Consider the following 20932-nt stretch of genomic DNA (forward strand, 5'->3'; position numbering starts at 1 on the left):
AGCATTTTCCAATTATAAGATCACAACTTCTCCACCCTTTTTCTGACTGTCATATCCTATGCACCTAACAACTTTCTTGTCCATTTTGTTATGTAAATGATCAGGCAAAAATACATAACATACACATCCAAACACTCAAAAAGAGTTAGATGTAGGTTGTTAGTTGATGTGTTTAGGACTGCTATTTTTAAAGTTTGTTATTTTTAATATTTGTTATTTTTAGGTGTTTTGTTATTTGAATTTATATTTGATGCTTAAGTTAAAGAACATATTGTTAGTGGGTTGTTGTTTTCACTTAGTATAAATTGTGAATCTTGTTGAATAATATTCATCTGTTTAGTTTTAATTCCTGATAAAATACCAACAATTGGTAATCAAAGTTTTTTTTCTTAAGGGTCTTGTGTTAGTGTTTGTTGCATTATGGAAGCTGAAATTAATTTCTCTTCGATTGTGCCACCTATTTTTTATAGAGATAATTATCAAAGTTGGGCAATACAAATGGAGACTTATCTAGAGGCTATAGATCTTTGAGAAGTAGTGGAAGAAAACTACAAGATTCCTATGTTGCCTACCAACCCCACTGTGGCACAAATCAAAACACAAAAAGAAAAAAAGACAAGAAAATCAAAGGCAAAAGCCTGTTTGTTTGTTGCAGTTTCACCAACTATTTTCATACGAATTATGTCTCTAAAGTCAGCAAAGGAGATATGGGATTATCTCAAAACTAAGTACAAGGGAGATGAGAGAATTCGCAAGTGCAAGTGTTGAATCTTGTACATGATTTTAAGTTGCAAAAGATGAAGGGGACTGAGACAGTGAATGAGTATTCTGAAAGGCTCCTTAACATAACCAATAAGGTCAGGTTGCTAGGTTCATTCCTAGCAGATTTAAGGATTATAGATAAAATTCTTGTAACAGTACCTAAAAGGTTTAAGGCTACCATCACCACCTTAGAAAACACGAAGGATATGTCAAAGATTACTTTAGTGGACCCTTAACTACTTTACAAGCACAAGAGCAAAGGCATGTAATGAGGCAAGATAGGGGCCATCGAAGGTGCTCTACCAGTTAAGCATCAAGATGATAGAAAGAATAGGAGTCCAAGGAATAAAAATATTCACACTACAAATGGAGAAAGTTCTGCATTTGGGAACAAAAGTAAAACTAGAAATAGAAGATTATGAGTAAAGAAGGATTATCCTCTATGTCAACATTGCGGCAAGAAAAGTCACCCTCCTTTTAAGTGTTGGAGAAGAATAGATGCAAAGTGCAACAAGTGTAACCAAATGGGACATGAAGTTGTTATTTGTAAGTATAAAAATCAGCAACAAGGAGATGAAGCGCAAGTGGCAGATCAATAAGAAGAAGATTAGCTTTTTGTTGCAACTTATTTCACTAGTCACGAAACAAGTAAAAGCTGGCTCATTGATAGTGGTTGCACTAATCATATGACACATGACAAAGAGTTGTTCAAAAAAGCTGAAGAGTACCGAGTTCAAGAAGGTCAGAATTGGGAACGGCGACTACATTGCAGTCAAAGGAAATATAGCCATTACAAGTTGCTCAGGTACTAAGTTCATTACTGATATTTTATATGCACTTGATATTGATCAAAACCTGCTTAGTGTTGGTTAACTAGTAGAGAAGGGATTTAAAGTGAAGTTCATGGAAAAGACATATATGACAGAAGATGCTATAAGACAGAAGATGTTCGAAGTTAAGATGGCAGGAAAGAGTTTTTCCCTCAATCTAATGCAGGACGAGCAATTAGATTTTCTAATAATAATAAAAAACCTCACAATGTTGTGGCATAAAAGGCTCGAACACTATCACCATTAGGGGATACTACAGATGAAGTCCAAAAGGATGGCAATTGATCTTCCGAAACTTGTTGATCACATACCAACATGTAAAGCTTGTTAATTTGGAAAACAAAATAAAAAGCCATTTCTCAAGACAACATAGAGAGCCACTTATAAGTTGCAATTGATTCATACAGACATTTCTAGACCTCAAAGAACTTCTTTGTTAGTAGATAGTTAGTATTACGTTGTTTTATTGATGATTTTACAAGAATGTGTAGGATTTTCTTCTTAAAATTCAAGTCAGAAGTGGTTAGAGTATTTTGGAAATTCAAGAAGACCGTGGAATATGAAGAGTGGAAATGGGATGAGAAAAGTGGCCAAAGCACGATAGATATGAAGCTTAAATTTCCTGTTTCAACCACATATAAAGATGAAGATTGGTTGAATGAGTTGGTGGATGATGCTCCAACAAGGGGTACTAAGTTGCTCACTGACATTTATGCAAAATGTAATATAGTTGTATATGAAATTGCAGATTTTTTTACGGCAATGAAGGATATAAAATGAGTGGTTGCAATGAAAGAGAAGTTGTCCATGATTGAGAAAAATAAAATATGGGAGTTAGTTGATCGGTCCCATGATAGGAAGGTGATTGGAGTCAAGTGGGTGTACAGAGCAAGTTTTTTGTGTGGATTATTCAGATACCTTCGCACCAGTTACTCATTTAGGCACCATAAGACTTTTACTTGCTATAGCTGCTCAAATGAATTGGAGAGTGTATCAACTTGATGTAAAATCATCTTTTTTAAATGACATTTTATAGGAAGAAATTTACGTTGAGCAGCTTGAAGGCTTTGTGAAGAAAGGAGGGGAAGACAAGGTGTTTCTTCTCAAGAAGACTCTTTATGGGCTGAAACAAGCTCCAAGAGCTTGGTACAGTAAGATAGATGATCATTTGAAATAAAATCTGTCCGAGACCACTCTTTATGTCAAACGTCAGAATCATGATATTTTGATAGTCTCTCTTTATGTTTATGATCTCGTACTGATGGGAAATGATGCACAGTTGCTTGAGGAATTTAAACAGGAGATGGTGAAGGTTTTTGAAATGACAGATCTCGAATTGATGTCCTTTTTTTCTTAGAATGGAAATTAAACAAGCTGAGCATGAAGTATTCATCTGCCAGAAGAAATATGCCAAGAAAATCTTGAAGAAATTCAAACTTGAAGAATGCAAGGAAGTGAGTACTCCTATGAATCAAAAGGAGAAGTTGTATAAAGAAGATGGAGCTAATAAAGTTTATGAGAGATATTTTAGAAGTTTGATTGGTTGCTTAATGCATCTTTGAGCAACACATCCTAATATTTTAAATGCTATAAGTATTTTGTCACGATTTATGCATTGTGCTAGTGAATTGCATCTCAGGACTGCCAAGAGAGTAGTTCATTATATCAAAGGCATGAGTAATTTTGGTTTTAAATTCACAAGAAACAAGGAGTTCAAGCTTGTTGGATTCTTCGATAGTGATTGGGGAGGTTCCATTGATGACGTGAGGAGTACATCAGGCTATTATTTTACTTTTGGATCTGGTGTTTTCTCATGAAGCTCGAAGAAGCAAGAAATTGTGGCTTAATCCATTGCTGAAGCAGAATTTGTTGCTATAGCAGCCGCTGTTAATCAGACTTTGTGGTTGAGAAAATTATTAAGTGATATTAACCTTGAACAGAAGGAAAGCACAAATATTTTCATTGATAATCAAGCTGCCATTGCAATTTTTCACAATCCAATATTTCATGGAAAGACTAAGCATTTCAACATTAAACTTTTCTTTTTGAGGGAAATACAAAAAGAAGGTAACATTATATTGGTTCATTGTAAAACAAAGGAGCAGGTTGTAGATATCTTCACCAAGCCGCTCCTAGTAAGAAAATTTGAAGTTTTGAGAACAACACTTGGTGTTTGCAGCTCCTAAAGCAAGAAAGAGTGTTAGTTGATGCGTTTAGGGCTACTATTTTTAGTGTTTGATATTTTTAGGTGTTTTGTTATTTGAATTTATGTTTGATGCTTAAGTTTTGGAACATATTGTCAGTGGGTTGTTGTTTTCACTTAGTATAAATTGTGAATCTTGCTGAATAATATTCATCTATTTAGTTTTATTTTCTAATACAATACCAACATATGTTTCAAGTTCCATAACTTATTGAAGGGTGAAAGAAAACTTAACCTTTACTAAGGAAGCCTATTGGTCATAAAGGTTGCAGTTTTCATTGTTTCTAACTTAAAAAGACTTAAAACATTCTTTGCATGAAGCATTCTTTGACATATTTTGGCCAGGTGCCTACTCTTCCATTCCGCCACACCATTTTATTATGAAGTGTTAGCACATGTGAATTGATGGCATATCTGACATTCTTGAATGAAACCTAAAAAATCATTTGAGATGTACTCTCCTTTGTTATCAGTGTTTAGACAATAGACTCTTTTAACAACCTCTACTTCACAACCCCTTTTAAACTCTTTGAACTTTGAAAGATCCTCAAATTTTTCTTCATAAAATAACTAGAATAATCATCAATGAAGGTCACCATGTACTTCATCCCACTCATGAAGGCTTGTTTAACATGCCTAAACACGTAAGGTGGAATAACCCTAATGATTCTTTCACTTTAAATTTGGACTCCTTATACAACAATTTATATGTTTTTCCATATTGACAGCCCACGTATATTGTGTTTGTTCTCACTTCAATTTTTGGGAGTCCTTTCAACATTAACCTTATTGCCATCACATCTATCTTAGAATAGCTGATGTTACTTAGTTGCATGCAAGTCCATCATCTTATTTCTTCTTGTCTTGTCAACGTATACAATTTCTATGGACATCACATAGACTGACTTTAATATTTTTCCTTTCATTATTAGCTCTTTCATATTCTTAAGATTATAGTATACTTTCACATCTTGTGGACCAAACAAAACAACATGACATGTAGATGTTAGTTGTGCTACTGAAACAAGATTTTTTTTCCTCATACTTGGCATATGGTAGACTTTTTGAAGTGCTACCTTGATCTCATTATGTTGAGGGGAAACTATTGTGTTACTAACACGTGCTATTGGTAACTTAGAAGTTAGAGCTTCACATAATTCCTTTTAGAGGATAACTTGGCGAGCATATCCCAAGCTTCCTTTGGGATTTTAACATCACATATGTGTTCTAACACATCTTCTTAGATGGTTGTCTTTAAGGCGAACATTGTCTTGCCAACTTTTATTTTCCATTTTCCTAGTGTGCCACTTGCATTCTCAGCTTTCGGTTGCGTCACTTCACTGCCATTAACAACCTTTCATAGGTCTTATCCTTGCATACAAGACATTATGCAAGTTGACCATGTATTATAGTTGTTATTAAGCTTATTCATTTTGCTAACAACTTGTGGGTCTGTCATCTTGTCAACAAATGCCTCACAACTAAATATTGGAATAGTGAAAGTAGTTCATGAACAATGCATCGATAGGTTCCCAAGGAAAAGAGATAGGTCACAACGAACAATTTTAAGTACCAATCGTTTCCTTAACTAGAATCTTTCTTTCCTAGACCTGCAATTTCACACTACCACATTTCCTTATAACAACTAAACAACCAAGGATAATCTTCAAGTAGCTATGAAAGTTTATTTTCTAATGTGGAAGATAGCCCACAACATCACTAAACTAATATTTACCTACACCTCCCTATATTCCAAAATAAGAAAAAGAAGATGAATTTAAACAAACCAAATAAAAGATCCAATATTTGGTAACTGCAAATATGTCTTACAACATAGGTCTTTATATAGACCAAAAGTCCCCCTTCCCTTATTTTTTATAAGCAATGTGGGATATGGTCCTTATATAGACTCATAATCCCTTTTCTTTTTGTTCTTAACTAATGTGAGATTCATTGCCCTACTAACAAAATACTTAAAGACTAAACTTAGTATTGAAGAACTAAAGACAATGGCTAAACTTTGTACAACAATAAACACTAACAAAACATATTTTTTAATAAATTGGTTTTGATATTCAACATATTGCATTGCCAACATGACTTTATAATGATTTACTTTATAACAATTTTAAATCCTTATACTAATGCACATAATAAATTATTTAAATTTACTTATTATAATTAACTTATATACATAATAAGCTCGTGCATTACAAGGGTAAAAAAATAGTATATATAATAAAATGTTTGAAGCAGATTTAAAATATATAGAGCCCAATAATTAAAAATATCAAATCAAAATTTTAATAGAAAATTTACTCTATGTACATCAAAATAGTAAGATATGCTGATAAAATTAAATATTTTAATTTGGAAGGATGTTGTGGTCAACCACTTCTAATAATTTTTTAGTTGACCTTATATAGATAGATATATGATAAAGAAATTAAATGATAGCTAACAAATAAGTGTTAGGATATTCAAATTCAACTTGCTTAATAACTAAGCTCAAACTAAAGCTTGGATCAACAATATAGTTTGATTTTTTTTTCAAACATAGCCCTAATATATTAATGTTATAGCTCCTTTTTTTTTTTAATGCAAAAATAACTTAAACACTAGTCATATTAGAAATGGTCTTTTTTCCTAAGCTATTATGAAAACATAAAAAAGGTGCAGATTGATATGTAGAGGAAACTTCATACAATCAATAAATGACAATGGAATTAGTTCAAAAAAATGCTTGGAATTAGTTCAAAAAATGCTTACATCAATCTACAAAACACCATAGAGAACGAGGTATATCTATTGTTAGAGGTGTGACCCAAAATCATGTTAAAAATAAAATGGTGGCAAGGTAGGGGAATTTGTGAGGGTGAAGGTCGAGGGTCGAAGTGGAATCCGTATAGAAGTTTACTTTCTCTATTTGATGTTGATTAGAATAAAGTGTTTTAACCGTACTGCATTACGTCTATTTAACTTTGATTAGAATATGATTTTACAAACCTATAAATAGACATAGTCTATACTCCTCTTGTGTATCATTTGAATTCGACATAGTAAATTTTTGGTCCTCTGCCCTTGATTTTTTCCCGAAAGAGTTTTCATGTAAAAATTTGTATGTTCTATTTTTCTTCTTTTCTTTGCGATTTATTGTTATTATCGATGTGCAATTCTAACATATATAAAGAAAGAAAGAAAAATGAGTACCTGTTTTCCCTCCCAGAGTTGTTCAACATTGCTATCTCTCATATCAAGTTCAACTAGGTTCCTTGGATCAAAATTGGTAGGTAAAGTTTTCAAAGGGTATCCCTCCCAATAAAGGTATCTTAGCTCATTAGGAAGTGATAAAAGCCCTTGAGGTAGGAGGATTTTGGATTTCATTTGAACCCTTCCAAACGTAGAAGGAAGGTAGAACTTGAGGAATTTAAGTTTTCGCATCTTCACAAAGGCTTCTGCTTTTAATTCCAATTTTGGAATTCTAGACATGTCAAGTAGCATGCCTTTGAGTGTTTTTGTCCCCTAAAATCAAGAGCAGTATGTCAGAATAAGGTGCCAAGATATATGCAAAATAAGAATTATATTGTTATTCGAATTCAAGATAATTGTGAGATAGTATATGTATCCAATAACATTATAACAAGTATCCTAACAAATGTGAAATTCCACACACGACTCAATTGTGAAATTCGAATGCATGATGATATAGCACATTGTCGGAGCAACGAATACTATCTCTATCCGAGAATAGGGTTGAATTTTCGAAAGCATCAGATTCAACAGATATTCAAAGGAATTTGCAAGTCGCTATCAGAGGGAAATCTCCTAATCCTTCCTCGTAGGTCCGATTAGCTACACGTAGAATTAATTTAAGAAAATTTTTAATAAAAGAGATTTTTAACCTGAATAAAAAAAATTAATTTTTTTTATTTAACCCGAATATGAATTACACAATTCGAGTTATCCGAATAAGAAAAGATAAAACTACGTTGTTTTGATAAATATTTACCCATTAAGTGCAAAATCATTATTTATGTAATTAAATAATCTTATATTTTGTCTATTAGTAAAAATAATATGTCCAAATAAATGCAACATTGAGTATAAATAATAGGATTCGTTAACTCAACTCGACTTGACTCGAAATTTTTTGACTCAACCAGATTTGATTTGAAAAAAAAAATTCAAATTAAGTTCAGTTGTTAAAATAGAATTCATCAACTTAACTAATTCGAAATATTTTGACTCGATTCGAGTCGACTCAATCGAATACTCACCCCTATTTGTCATGCCAAGAGAAAAAGAAGAGTGATGGTAATGTAAGTGAAGGAAATGAACAAGGCTCTTACACTGTTTTCTATTAGCACGTCATAGATGTCATCAGGAATCCACAGCCTACTGCGTCTTTCAGGCTCTAAAGGTGATTCGTTGTAAACGATATCCCAACCCATCTGTAGCAATAAATCATGCATTTTTATCTTGTTTTCTGAAACACATATAAGAGATTTATCAATGAGGTTCTCAATTCTTGAATATGCAGAAAGATAACAAGCTTCCATAATCCTTGCTACAAAGTCTCGATCCTCCCCTTTAAAGAAACAAGCAATGTCAAGAAACATTTCTTTCTCTCCACATTCTAGTCCATCAAAACTCCATTTCAACAGTTTTTGAATGTCCGGCTTAGGAACTTGCTTTAGTTTCTTTGCTTCACTTTCCTGGTAGCTTTGTGTCTTGCCACGAAGAGAGGATCCGATAACTTTAATAGCTAAAGGGTTTCCATTAGCAAAACTTAAAACCATCTGTGATAGCTTCAACTGATGATATTCTGTGGGATGATTGCTTTTGAAGGCACGTTGACAAAAGAGCTTAATAGATTCATCATCATATAATTCCTCCATTTCATAAATGAGATCAATGCCATACTGGATAAGCACTTGTTTATCCCTAGTTGTAACGATGACTCGACTTCCAGGGCCGAGTCGATTGTTTCCTCCGAATAAATACTCGAGTTGGCTTAACTTTGACACATCATCACAAACTACCAAAACCTTCTTCCTAGAAAGCCTATCCTTAAGAAAGCTTAATCCAATTGTGGGAGTTGAGATATATAAATATTCATCGTCCAATATGGTCGAAAAAAATGTCTGACGTAATTGAGATAATGTTCCTTGGTCATCTGATTCTCTCACGTTTTCAAGAAAGAAGTAGCTTTGGAAACCATTTAAAACATAGTGAAAAATGGCTTCGGCAAGTGTAGTTTTGCCTGTACCTCCCATGCCCCAAATACCTAGAATTTGAAAATCTGGAAATCCATCTTGAAATAATGACAAAACTTTCTGCATCCGCCTCTCAATTCCAACTAAACCCTCTAAATTAGCCCTTGAAGTTCCACGATTCAATTTCTTCAATATATCGTTGACAATTTTATCTACCAGTGTTGAGTCAGGCCTATGTAGATGAAGAAACAAATTATGGAAGAAATAAAAAGAATACATAAATAAATAACTAAATTGATCATTCATATGATCAGTTTTAAAAATAGATCTATAATTCAAATTTCACTATCTACAACCTTTTTTATATACTCATATTACAAATTTTCTTTGAAAATAAATATATCAATGGACTGGACAGTATAATTTATATATAAGAGAATCGAACGAAGGTGTGTTAAAGAAGGAAACATGGAAAAGGAAGCAATTAAAGAAGAACACTGTTGAATATAAATGCTTGACATGTTACTAAAATGCTTCATTTATTTTCTATAATGTGTCCGCTCTCTATGTCTACAAAAGTATGGTCCTTTTAAGATAGATTAGCCCCTGCATTTTACGAAAATTATGGATTTAAATTCTACTAAATTTTATCAAGGAATAATTTTTACAAACTACAAGCACTAATAAAAAATTTTAATGAAAACGTGAAAGGGGATAAGAGGATAAATGAAATGAAGTCGAAGTTTGAATCTCTCTGCTTCCAAATGATCGACTTTAATGAAGTGGAGTTGCAATTACCGAATCTTTTCTGAATCCCAACCGGATAAATTGCCAGCTGAAGTCAAAGCAGTTCTCCAGGATTTCACCTTTTCAACATCATGCTTGAAATTTTCCTCATGCTTTGCAAATGCATCTGCAAAATTCCCTCTTTGTTTCCGTACATCTGAGGGGTCTACACCGTAAAATACAGGAACAACACATTTGTTGCAGTCCATGATCTTCACAAGTTCATCCAAACACCATTTGGAAGAAGCGTAGTCTTTGGAGAAAACAATGACTGAAACCCTCGATCCTTGAATGGCCGTCGACAGTGCCTCTGAAATTTCATCTCCTCTTTGAAGCTTCTCGCTGTCTATAAAAGTGTTGATATTCTTTCGACACAAATCTTTATGCAGATGACTTACGAAACCATCACGAATATCCTCGCCTCTGAAGCTAATAAAAACATCGTATGTCCTTGCTTTGATCATATCAGCAGCAGCAGAAGAAGAAGAAGAAGAAGAAGAAGAAGATGTTGAAGCAAGCATATTGGTTTTGTTGAATATTGGCAATATCCCACATTAGGAAAAGATAGAAATGGAGGGGGTTTGGTTTGTTATATATAGAACCCCTCCCCCTTTGGTTGTATCATCCCAAAATCTTCTCCTTTGTAATATTTCTAGAGGAAATATTAATTTGGTAGTGTCCGAGGACGTAAGCTAAATTGGCCGAACCTCGTTAAAACTCTGGTATTTTATTTCTTATTTGTTTGCTTTTATTTAATAGCTTTATGTTGGTTATATTTATTTAGTTATTATTGCTATAAATATCTAAGTGAGTTCTGTCTAGTTGTTGGGTTTTAAGCGGGACCATTGTGACCCCTCCAATTTAACTGGGAATTTTCTTAGTATAATTGTTGGCATAATAATTATCTAAATATTTCTGATAATATTGTTATTAATATTATCGTCGCTTCCGCAACAATTGGTATCCGAGCCAAGGTTTTGTAGTATGCTCTGTGTTTGCAGCTTAGTCTGATCTTACACATCAGAAACATTTCCTAAAGCTTGTGGGTATTCTGCATTTGGTGGCTATTAAGTAGAAGCTATGGCAAAAATGACAGAAGAAAAACCATCCATATCAACAACTTCCACTTCGTACATTTTGCCGAGGATTGGAACTGCAAATACGAGATTTGTAGTGGAAATTTTTGATGGAACAGGTCATTTTGGCATGTGGCAAAGTGAGCTTCTAGATGCCCTCTTTCAACAGGGTCTAGATATTGCCATTGAGGAAGAAAAACCAGAAGGGGTTGATGATAAAGAATGGAAGACCATCAACCGATTGGCATGTGGTACAATTCGATCATGTCTTTCCAGAGAGCAGAAGTATACATTTAGTAAAGAGACTTCTGCAAGTAAATTGTGGAAAGCATTGGAGGAGAAATTCTTGAAGAAGAACAGTCAAAATAAGTTGCATATGAAGAAAAGACTGTTTCGTTTCAATTATGTTCCTGGTACCACGATGAACGAGCACATTACCAATTTTAATCAGCTGGTGGCTGATTTGTTGAATTTGGATGTGACTTTTGAAGACGAAGACTTGGCGTTAATGTTGTTGGGATCGCTTCCTGAGGAGTTTGAGTACCTTGAAACTACTCTACTTCATGGAAAATCGGAAGTAACTTTCAATGAAGTAACTGCTGCATTGTATAGCTATGAACTACGCCGAAAGGATAAGTTGAAAGGTTCAGGTGAAGCAGCAGTGGAAGCATTGGTAACAAGAGGTCGTCAGCAAAGTCAGTCTAAGGGGAAGAGAAGAAAGTCCAAAGGTCGAGCTGTTGCCAAAGATGAATGTTCTTTTTGCAAAGAAAAAGGACATTGGAAGAAAGATTGTCCAAAATTGAAGAAAAAAGGGAAGACTCCGCAAGATGCAAATGTTGCAGAATGCAATAGTGAAGCAGAGTCAGACTTTTCTCTTAGTATGACATCTTCAACATTATATGCAGATGAGTGGATCATGGATTCTGGTTGTTCCTATCATATGTGTCCCATTCGGGAATGGTTCTTTGAATTTCAAAAACTAGATGAAGGGGTTGTTTACATGGGTAATGATAACACATGTAAAATAGCCGGGATAGGTTCAATTAAACTGAGGAGTCATGATGGATCTACTAGAATTTTGCGGGATGTACGATATGTCCCAAAGTTGAAGAAGAATCTCATCTCTTTGGGGTCGTTAGAATCTAAAGGCCTAGTTGTGACAATACGAGATGGAGTTCTTAAAGCAACTTCAGGAGCATTGGTGATGTTGAAAGGCATAAGAAAGAACAATCTGTATTACTACCAAGGTAGTACAGTGGTCGGGACAACAGCAGCAGCAATTACGAGTACCAAGAAGGACGCTGAGGCAACACAGCTGTGGCATATGCGTTTGGGCCATGCTGGTGAAAAATCCTTGCAAACTCTAGCCAAGCAAGGATTATTGAAAGGTACAAAGACTTGCAAACTTGAATTTTGCGAGCATTGTGTTCTGGGAAAACAACGAAGGGTGAAATTTGGCACTGGGATTCACAATACTAAAGGTATTCTGGATTATGTGCATTCTGATGTATGGGGACCGTCCAAGACTCCATCACTTGGAGGAAGACGTTATTTTGTCACCTTTATTGATGATTTTTCCAGACGAGTTTGGGTGTTTCCTATGAAGAACAAAGATGAGGTGCTTGAAGTTTTCCTTAAGTGGAAAACTAAAGTTGAAAATCAGACAGGAAGGAAGATTAAGGTTCTCCGATCAGACAATGGTGGAGAATATAAAAGCGATCCTTTCCTGAAGATATGCCAAGATTGTGGCATAGTAAGGCACTTCACCGTAGGTGGAACACCGCAACAGAATGGGGTGGCAGAGCGTATGAATCGAACGCTTGTGGAGAAAGTTCGATGTATGTTATCTAATGCTGGATTAGATAGAAAGTTTTGGACTGAGGCTGTGACGTACGCTCAACATCTCATCAATCATTTGCCATCATCTGCTATAAATGGCAAGACTCCTTTGGAGAAATGGTATGGAAAACCTTCTACTGATTATGACACCTTGCGCATTTTTGGTTCTATTGCATATTATCATGTGAAAGAATCAAAGTTAGATCCAAGAGCAAAGAAGGCTCTATTCATGGGCTTCAATGCTGGTGTTAAGGGATATCGTTTGTGGTGTCTAGAGGCAAAGAAGACGATAATCAGTAGGGATGTTACCTTTCATGAATCTGCCATGTTGAATAAGGTAAATCCAGAAGGAGTGAGTAGTACTTCGCAGCAGGTGGAGTGTACTCCGCAGCAGGTGGAGTTTGAGCAGAGTGTGGTAATTCCAGCAAAAGGTACCACTAGTGATTCTTCATTGGCAGATGCAGAGTCAGATGAGGAAGAGGTTTCTACCCAAGAACCTCAACAGCAATCAGAGCCAATTGCAGTCAGAAGGCAGAGACGAGAAATTCAGAAACCTGCTCGTTTCACTGACATGGTAGCTTATGCACTTCCAGTTGTTGATAATATTCCATCCACTTACACCGAAGCCATTCAGAGTTTAGAGAATAATAGATGGTTAGGTGCAATGGAAGAGGAAATGCAATCTCTAGAGAAAAACAAGATGTGGAAGCTGGCACAACTACCAAAAGGGAAGAAGGCGATTGGTTGCAAAATTGAAGACACTATTGAAGTTTGTGTTATGAGAAGATGTTCGAAGATGTGGAATATCGCCAAGGTGGAGATTTGTTGAATATTGGCAATATCCCACATTAGGAAAAGATAGAAATGGAGGGGGTTTGGTTTGTTATATATAGAACCCCTCCCCCTTTGGTTGTATCATCCCAAAATCTTCTCCTTTGTAATATTTCTAGAGGAAATATTAATTTGGTAGTGTCCGAGGACGTAAGCTAAATTGGCCGAACCTCGTTAAAACTCTGGTATTTTATTTCTTATTTGTTTGCTTTTATTTAATAGCTTTATGTTGGTTATATTTATTTAGTTATTATTGCTATAAATATCTAAGTGAGTTCTGTCTAGTTGTTGGGTTTTAAGCGGGACCATTGTGACCCCTCCAATTTAACTGGGAATTTTCTTAGTATAATTGTTGGCATAATAATTATCTAAATATTTCTGATAATATTGTTATTAATATTATCGTCGCTTCCGCAACAGGTTTTCCACCGGATTCGCTGAGAGATTATTGGATTTTGAGTAAAGCTATTGTTTTTAAGTGAATTGGCCTTGCATTTGCTTCTCTCTTAGAAACTTGCAGTCAGAGTACTACTTTCAACTGCAAAAGCGTGTGGGACATTCACATGTAATTGTACGACTTCTCCAGCAAATTCAAAGTCCAGTTCTTGGGTTGAGCCGGAATTGATGAAAGAGTAATGGGAAATGAGTAATGTCAAAAAAGCTTACATCTTTTGAAAACTACAACATGTTTGGTTTGGTGTATTGGCTAAGCCAATACACCCCTAATCGGTGGACCCCACCTAATCCCTCTCTATCCCGTGTTTGGTTTAAAGTATTGGTAATACGGGTGTAATCGGTTACTTTCCTAATCGGTGAAAATCACCGATTTCTATTCCCCCCATTTTGCCCAGATTAGGAACGACTTCAGCAAACCCTCCCTGTTTTACCCTCCCCGATCCCCTGTGTTCCTCTTCCGTTCCTTCAAGCTTGCTCCCCCCATTTCATTTCTTTTCTTTTTTGGCCGATTTGCTTTCTGTCGATTTGCTCTCTGTTTTACCCTCCCGATTGCCTTCCCTATTGTCTTCCTTCCTTCTACCTTCTGCCCATTTGCTCAAGTTTCGACTGATTTCCTTCTACCTTCTCCCTTCTTTTCTTTTTCTTTACAACTTATCTGTCACTCTTTCGATTGGCCTTCTCAACCAGTCGACACTCTTTCGATTGCTCTCAAGTAGTGGGTTTCGACACTCTTTCGACCGATTGCTCTCTCGAAAGGTAAAGGTTACTGCCTTGTTAGTGCAAAGACGAGTGGTTGTGATCGGGATGGGAGTAGTAACTCCGCTTGGACATGAGCCTGATGTTTTCTATAACAACCTGCTCGAGGGTGTTAGTGGTATAAGTGAAATCGAGACTTTTGACTGCGCTCAGTTTCCGAAAGTAAGTTGTCTTTGGTTGGGATCTCTTGTTTTGCTCTTGTTTGTACTGCTGCTCGTTCTTACTGCTCCTGTTTTCTCTCCAGAGGATTGCTGGAGAGATCAAATCTTTCTCAACTGATGGATGGGTCGCACCAAAATTTTCCAAGAGGATGGACAAATTCATGCTTTATTCTCTTACTGCCGGAAAGAAAGCTTTGCAAGATGGGGGAGTAAATGAAGATGTAATGGAGGAGTTAGATAAAACGAAATGCGGAGTTTTGATTGGTTCAGCAATGGGTGGCATGAAGGTAAAATCTTTTTCTAGAAGAAGGAAAGTGTCATGGTATATAGTTTTCTTTCTATATCCATCGATTCATATACATTGCTTGTTGTGGAATGAACAGGTTTTCAACGATGCGATTGAAGCTTTGAGGATCTCATACAGGAAGATGAATCCTTTTTGCGTACCATTTGCTACAACAAATATGGGTTCTATAATGCTTGCAATGGATTTGGTTAGCTTAAATTTAGATTCTGCAATGTTAAGATAGACCTTGATGGATGTTAAAATTTCGAGTTTGAGCTTTAAACTGATGATTTCTTCAGGGATGGATGGGTCCTAATTATTCAATCTAGGCTTTTATATGTATATTATTTTTGCATGACCTCTATATGCACCTGAACGATGTATATGTACCTGAACGATAATATTTTATATGATATTGATAATATTAAGAAGTCCTAATTGCAATGACCTCTATATGCCTTAAGAGTATGATTTTTCATTTGAGAAAATGGTTATGCTGTGTTTATTTTACTTCATTTCTATCTTTTAATGAGAAAGAAGGGGCCCTTGTTTTCAATGTTGAGTGTTGAAATATAAGTCCAATTAGCATGGTTTTAAGTCCTAAGGTAGTCAGCATTGAGTTATTCTTAATGTTTAGCATGATCTTCATGTTTTGGCATCTGTTGGGGTATGCTTGATTGATTTCCCTTGATATATGATATTGATTGACTTTACATTGGGTTTTATTATGAATTAGGGATACACTAGTTTACATGTAGAGAATGCTGTCTTTGCTTAGTGTGACTGTTTTATCTGTCACGTTTTTACTGTTAGTGCATCTAGTTTCCAAGCATATAATAACTTAAAGCATTATTTAGTATTTAGTTATTTGTAAGCTGTCTTTAATTATCTGTTAGTGAAGTAAGTACTCACTTTTTGCTTCATTGACCAAGCTTTAACTGACCTATATCAAGTTGCGTTATGTTTCTTGAGGATTACTTCTTAGCTGTCTTTCCCGGTAGAACTTGCTAAATGATTGGCAATAGAGATTTCCTTTAACCGTCCAACCATTTTTTGATCGGCCAGTTGTTGTAATTACAACTTTCTTTTGGATTTTACAAGTTCCCTACTATCTTGATGAAGCTACAGGATGGGGTTTGGAAGTATCTGAGCTTAAGAAACAACTGCAGGAAGCCAAGTCTAATGGCATCACTGTTAGGGCCTTGGTTGTAATAAATCCAGGCAACCCAACAGGACAGGTATCAATGAAATGCTTTCAGAAAAGTATATTATAAATGAAAAAGGTTCATGCAATTTCATTTTTCTATTATTTCATTTACGGAATGTGAATGAGCTTATACAAAGTTTGGAATTTTGACACAGAATATAAACTCTTTTACTGTCTCCAGGGTATTATGGAGAGTGTGGAAAAAGGGGAGGTTACATGGAGGTTACTGGGTTTGGTGCTGATGTGAGGGAGCATATATACAAATTAGCATCTGTGAATGTGTGTTCTAACATCACTGGTCAAATTCTTGCTAGTCTTGTAATGAGTCCACCTAAGGTTATATCTTTTGCCATTTAAAGCCAAGTTATCTGTTTGTATTCAAATGACATTGGATGTATGACATAGGACTAAATAGATTTTGAGCTTTGACAAGCTGCTTATAAGCATTGTTTCTTATAGAAGAAACACATTATTGGAGAAAGCTTTTGAATCTCCCAACTATTGGATTTGGGTTTCTTTTTGACAATTTGTTTATTGTGCTTTTGTTTAGATGATGAGAAAGGAAAGTCAAGAATTATATTTACTCGTTAAGTTAAATGAAGATATTTGTAATTTAAAAAAATAAAAATTCAATATAAATTTAAAATAAGAGTTTAACAGATATTTGTAACTTAATTTTTATGTTATTGAATTTTACCATTAAAATTTAAATTTTATTAATTTTTGCCACTAAGTTACAAATTTACTCATATTTTTTTAAAAAATAACGGCAAATATAAATAAAAATAAAGTACAGTGACAAATTTCAATATTTATCTATAGTATGATGATAATTTCGCACTTTAATATTTTTTAAGAAAACAATATTTGAATTTTTTAGAATGGTACGGTAAAAAAAATTTAAAACATAATTATTGTGCCAGCTATTTTAAAATTTTTACCAAACACAATTTTTAAAATTTTTAGATAATTTGGTAAGAAATTAACTGTATTCCAATTATTAAATAATATGGTAATTTAAAATAATTTTAGTACAAGATCATATATATCTAATATAATTAATCGTCATTAATTTGAATTTATATTAAATAAGTAATTGAAAATATATATTTTATTAAATTATATTTAATAATAATTATGTTAAATTATATTTCATAGTATTATATATTATGATTTTAAAAAATTCATATAAGAATATTTAATATTAAGAATTTTATTAAATTATATATTTTAATTAAAATATATTTAATAGTAATTATGTTAATTTATATTTTACAGTATCATATATTATGATTTCAATAAATTAATATAAGAATATTAATTATTAAGAATTTTATTAAATTATATATTTTAATTAAAATATATTTAATAAAAATTATGTTTAAATATGATTAAATTATTTATTATTGATAATAATAATCTTATTATAATTTAAATAACAATAACAATAATCATTTACCAAAACAAATTTATGCTAAGGGTATTCTAGTCATTTTAGTTTTTTCCATTATGCTATTACACCTCTATTACATTCAACCAAACACAAGATTACTATTACGCCTCTATTCCATTACATTCAACCAAACAGTTGATTTGCTATTACACCTCTAATCCAATACACCTTTAATCCAATACACCTCTAATCCAAACAGTTTACATTTGGTTGTTTCTTAGAAACTTACCCTTTCTACTCAAAGTCAACTTCGTGGGCAGCATAAAATAATTTTAATTACTGGGTCTTTATATATTTAAAACAATTTGAGTTGTTGCAATATGCAAATATAATTAATTAAATTCGTAACTATCAAATATATTGATCGTTTTTGTATAATTATTTCTTTTAAAAATAAAATATTATAAAAATTAATAAATTATTTTTAAAAGTTAAATTTATGCTTATAATTATAATTATTATATTTAAAAAATGATCTACTTATTCTAATAAAAAACTACACTTTCATACATCAACCTGAAATTAAACCAAACATTATAAACTCGAACCGTACCGAATTCATCATTTCAAATATATAATAATTATAAAAAATAATAATATAAAAAACTTGACATTTTATAAAAAAAATTAACATATAAAAACACATTTAGAATGAATCCAAATAAATTGGAGTCTAGTGCATTTGAATCTAGATAAATATTTGTTTAGATTCATTCTTAATGCTAAATAATTTTAATATATTTTTTATAAATTTATTTATTTTCATTTTTATTAATGCTTACGGTCATGCTCTTTGGTTGCCGGTTTCACCTCATCTCATTTTAACAATGTTAGAGTAGTATGAAATTGAATCAACGAATTAAGTCCAAAAAGAATATAAAAACTCTTCGGTTGAAATAACTAAGCTTGAAGTAGGATTCAGTTTTGATAGTTGAAACTTTTAGGTGATTGTACCTCTGCCTCGTCCTTTGCAAATGATACATGAGCTCCGAAATACTTTACCTCACAACAAATGCAGTGAGACCAATCCCCCTTGCAAACAAGAGAGTATAATTTAAACCAAACCAGGCCTCATTTTCCACAAATCGACTAACTTCAGCATTGTCATCACAGAAACAAGTGACCCCACCCAACCAATTGGTCTCCAGGGATTCGTCTCTCAAGCCCAAAAATATTAAGAAGGTACCAAAAATGCCCTTAAAGTTTGACCTGAAAATTTCAGAGATATTTTGAAAATTTCTGCTTTATTTAATTAAGAACACTTTTATTTTTTTATTATATTATTTTTGCCTTATATTTTTATATTATTAGATTAAAATTCGGGAAGATTTAGAATTAATCGTTTCTCTCTTTTTTAGTCAAAAAATTTATTGAAGTTTGATTTAATAAATTGGTAAGACTTATTTATGCTTTAATTCATTTTTTGTTCTTTGATATTTATTGTAACAATTTTTATCCGAATTTATAGTTAAACTCAGGCAAAGAAGGTTACATTTACAAACCTGGTGAAATTTCATCTCCTCTTCGAAGCTCCTCATCGTCTATAAAAATTTCGATTTTCTTTCGGCACAAATTTTTGTAGAGATGACTTGTGGAACCATTACGAGTATCCTCGCCTCTGAAGTTAAGGAGAACATTGTACCTCCTTGCTTTGATCATATCAGCAGCAGCAGCAGCAGAAGAAGAAGATGTTGAAGGAAGCATATGAGTAAAAAAGCCAGTTTTTAAAGTTAATTACTCTTACATTTGGTTCTTTCTTAGAAACTTATAGCCATACTTCCCACTGAATATCAACTGCTCAAGCGTGTGGGACCTTGCACGAGCCTCCAACAAATTGAAATGAAAGGTAAATTACACCGGTTGTCCTTAACTTTTGATTAAAATTATATTTCAACCATTCAACTCTCAAAATTTATTTAATTGTCATTGAAATTATCAAAATATTACAATTTTATCCCTTCTCTTTTAACTTCCGTTAAAAAAGTTGTTTACCCAAAGCCTAATTCGCCCTCTCTGGAAATCAATTATACATTGTTTTAACCTTTGCTCGCAAGTGCATGTTGGTCCCTCGATTTTTCGAATTTTTCTAAATACCATGCATTTATTTTTCTTAAAATTTGTATTTAGTCCTTTTATATTTTTATTTTATCCTTGAACCATAGTTTAACCTTAAATTTACAATATCAAATTATAAATGTTTGAAGTCCTCACTCGATTGAATCATTAATCAAAATTTTTTTTATGAAAACCCCTTAGTGCCATTAACTCTTCCTCATTCAAATTTTACTGCCGACACATGGCATAAAATGAGTGGCTGGAAAAATTCAAATGGGAAATAATGAAAGTAATAATGTTTAAATTAGTTTTATAAAAGAATTATAAAAAGACAAACGCCTATAATTATGATATATTTGAATTGGTTTGAAATAAGATAAAATTCTTATTTTTGTAATAACAATATTTTCATCAAAATTAATTATAAAATGTATATATATTTTTTAATGCTTTTCTTAAAAAAATTAAATAAATAATAAACTCGAATTTTTTGAACCGGGTCAGATTGATATAAAAATTTGAGAAAAAATAAACATTAATAAATATCACTTACAATAATAAAATAAACTCAATGATAAATACGTAATATGTTAAATATTTAATAAACATGATCAGGGTTTGAACTTCAGTATAGAGGATGAAGCATCACTCAGCTCTCATACTTTGAATCCTTAATTTCCAAATAATAGATGAACCCCGCACTGTTTTACCTCGTATTCTAAGGAACCCCACCCTACAATGTAGAAATGAAAGGAAGCCACATTGTAAATACGGTTGTTTGATGCCTCACTTTTACCAAACTCCCAAACTTTGAAATCATCATATAAGACGAACAAGTGATCTGACAATCCGCTTTCAAACCAAAAGGAGAAAGAACAGGTAAGGTCTTGATTATCGCCATTACAGGATTTTAGATGACATTCACATTCAATGTTGAATTCCATACCATTATAAGAGTCTGGGAATGAAACAACAACGGAAGCAACGAAACATGGAAAGTTTATCCTGCTATTAT

The 20932-nt window shown here is 33.3% G+C and overlaps 2 protein-coding genes and 1 long non-coding RNA gene across 3 annotated transcripts; 2 read left to right on the forward strand and 1 right to left on the reverse strand.

Moving 5' to 3' along the window:
- Positions 1-4418: 4418 nt before the first annotated feature.
- On the reverse strand, positions 4419-10318 carry LOC107929736 (disease resistance protein RPV1). Its single transcript, XM_041104836.1, has 3 exons — positions 9810-10318; positions 8145-9243; positions 4419-7317 (listed from the first exon to the last, which is right to left on the reverse strand). Exons 1-3 carry the CDS (start codon positions 10316-10318, stop codon positions 6955-6957), a joined length of 1971 nt encoding a protein of 656 aa, XP_040960770.1. The 3' UTR covers positions 4419-6954.
- Positions 10319-14230: 3912 nt separating this feature from the next.
- Positions 14231-15649, forward strand: LOC107923087 (3-oxoacyl-[acyl-carrier-protein] synthase II, chloroplastic-like). The gene is made up of 3 exons (XM_016853300.2): positions 14231-14917; positions 15000-15203; positions 15300-15649. The coding sequence occupies exons 1-3, from the start codon at positions 14804-14806 to the stop codon at positions 15444-15446; spliced, it is 465 nt and encodes a 154-aa protein (XP_016708789.2). The 5' UTR covers positions 14231-14803; the 3' UTR covers positions 15447-15649.
- A 565-nt stretch (positions 15650-16214) lies between these two features.
- LOC121223418 (uncharacterized) lies at positions 16215-16935 on the forward strand. Its single transcript, XR_005920770.1, has 2 exons — positions 16215-16440; positions 16591-16935. It is a non-coding gene; the product is annotated as an uncharacterized lncRNA (long non-coding RNA).
- The last annotated feature ends 3997 nt before the right edge of the window (positions 16936-20932 follow it).

Source organism: Gossypium hirsutum, chromosome D11, assembly GCF_007990345.1.
Source record: "Gossypium hirsutum isolate 1008001.06 chromosome D11, Gossypium_hirsutum_v2.1, whole genome shotgun sequence".
Classification (NCBI taxonomy): domain Eukaryota; kingdom Viridiplantae; phylum Streptophyta; class Magnoliopsida; order Malvales; family Malvaceae; genus Gossypium; species Gossypium hirsutum.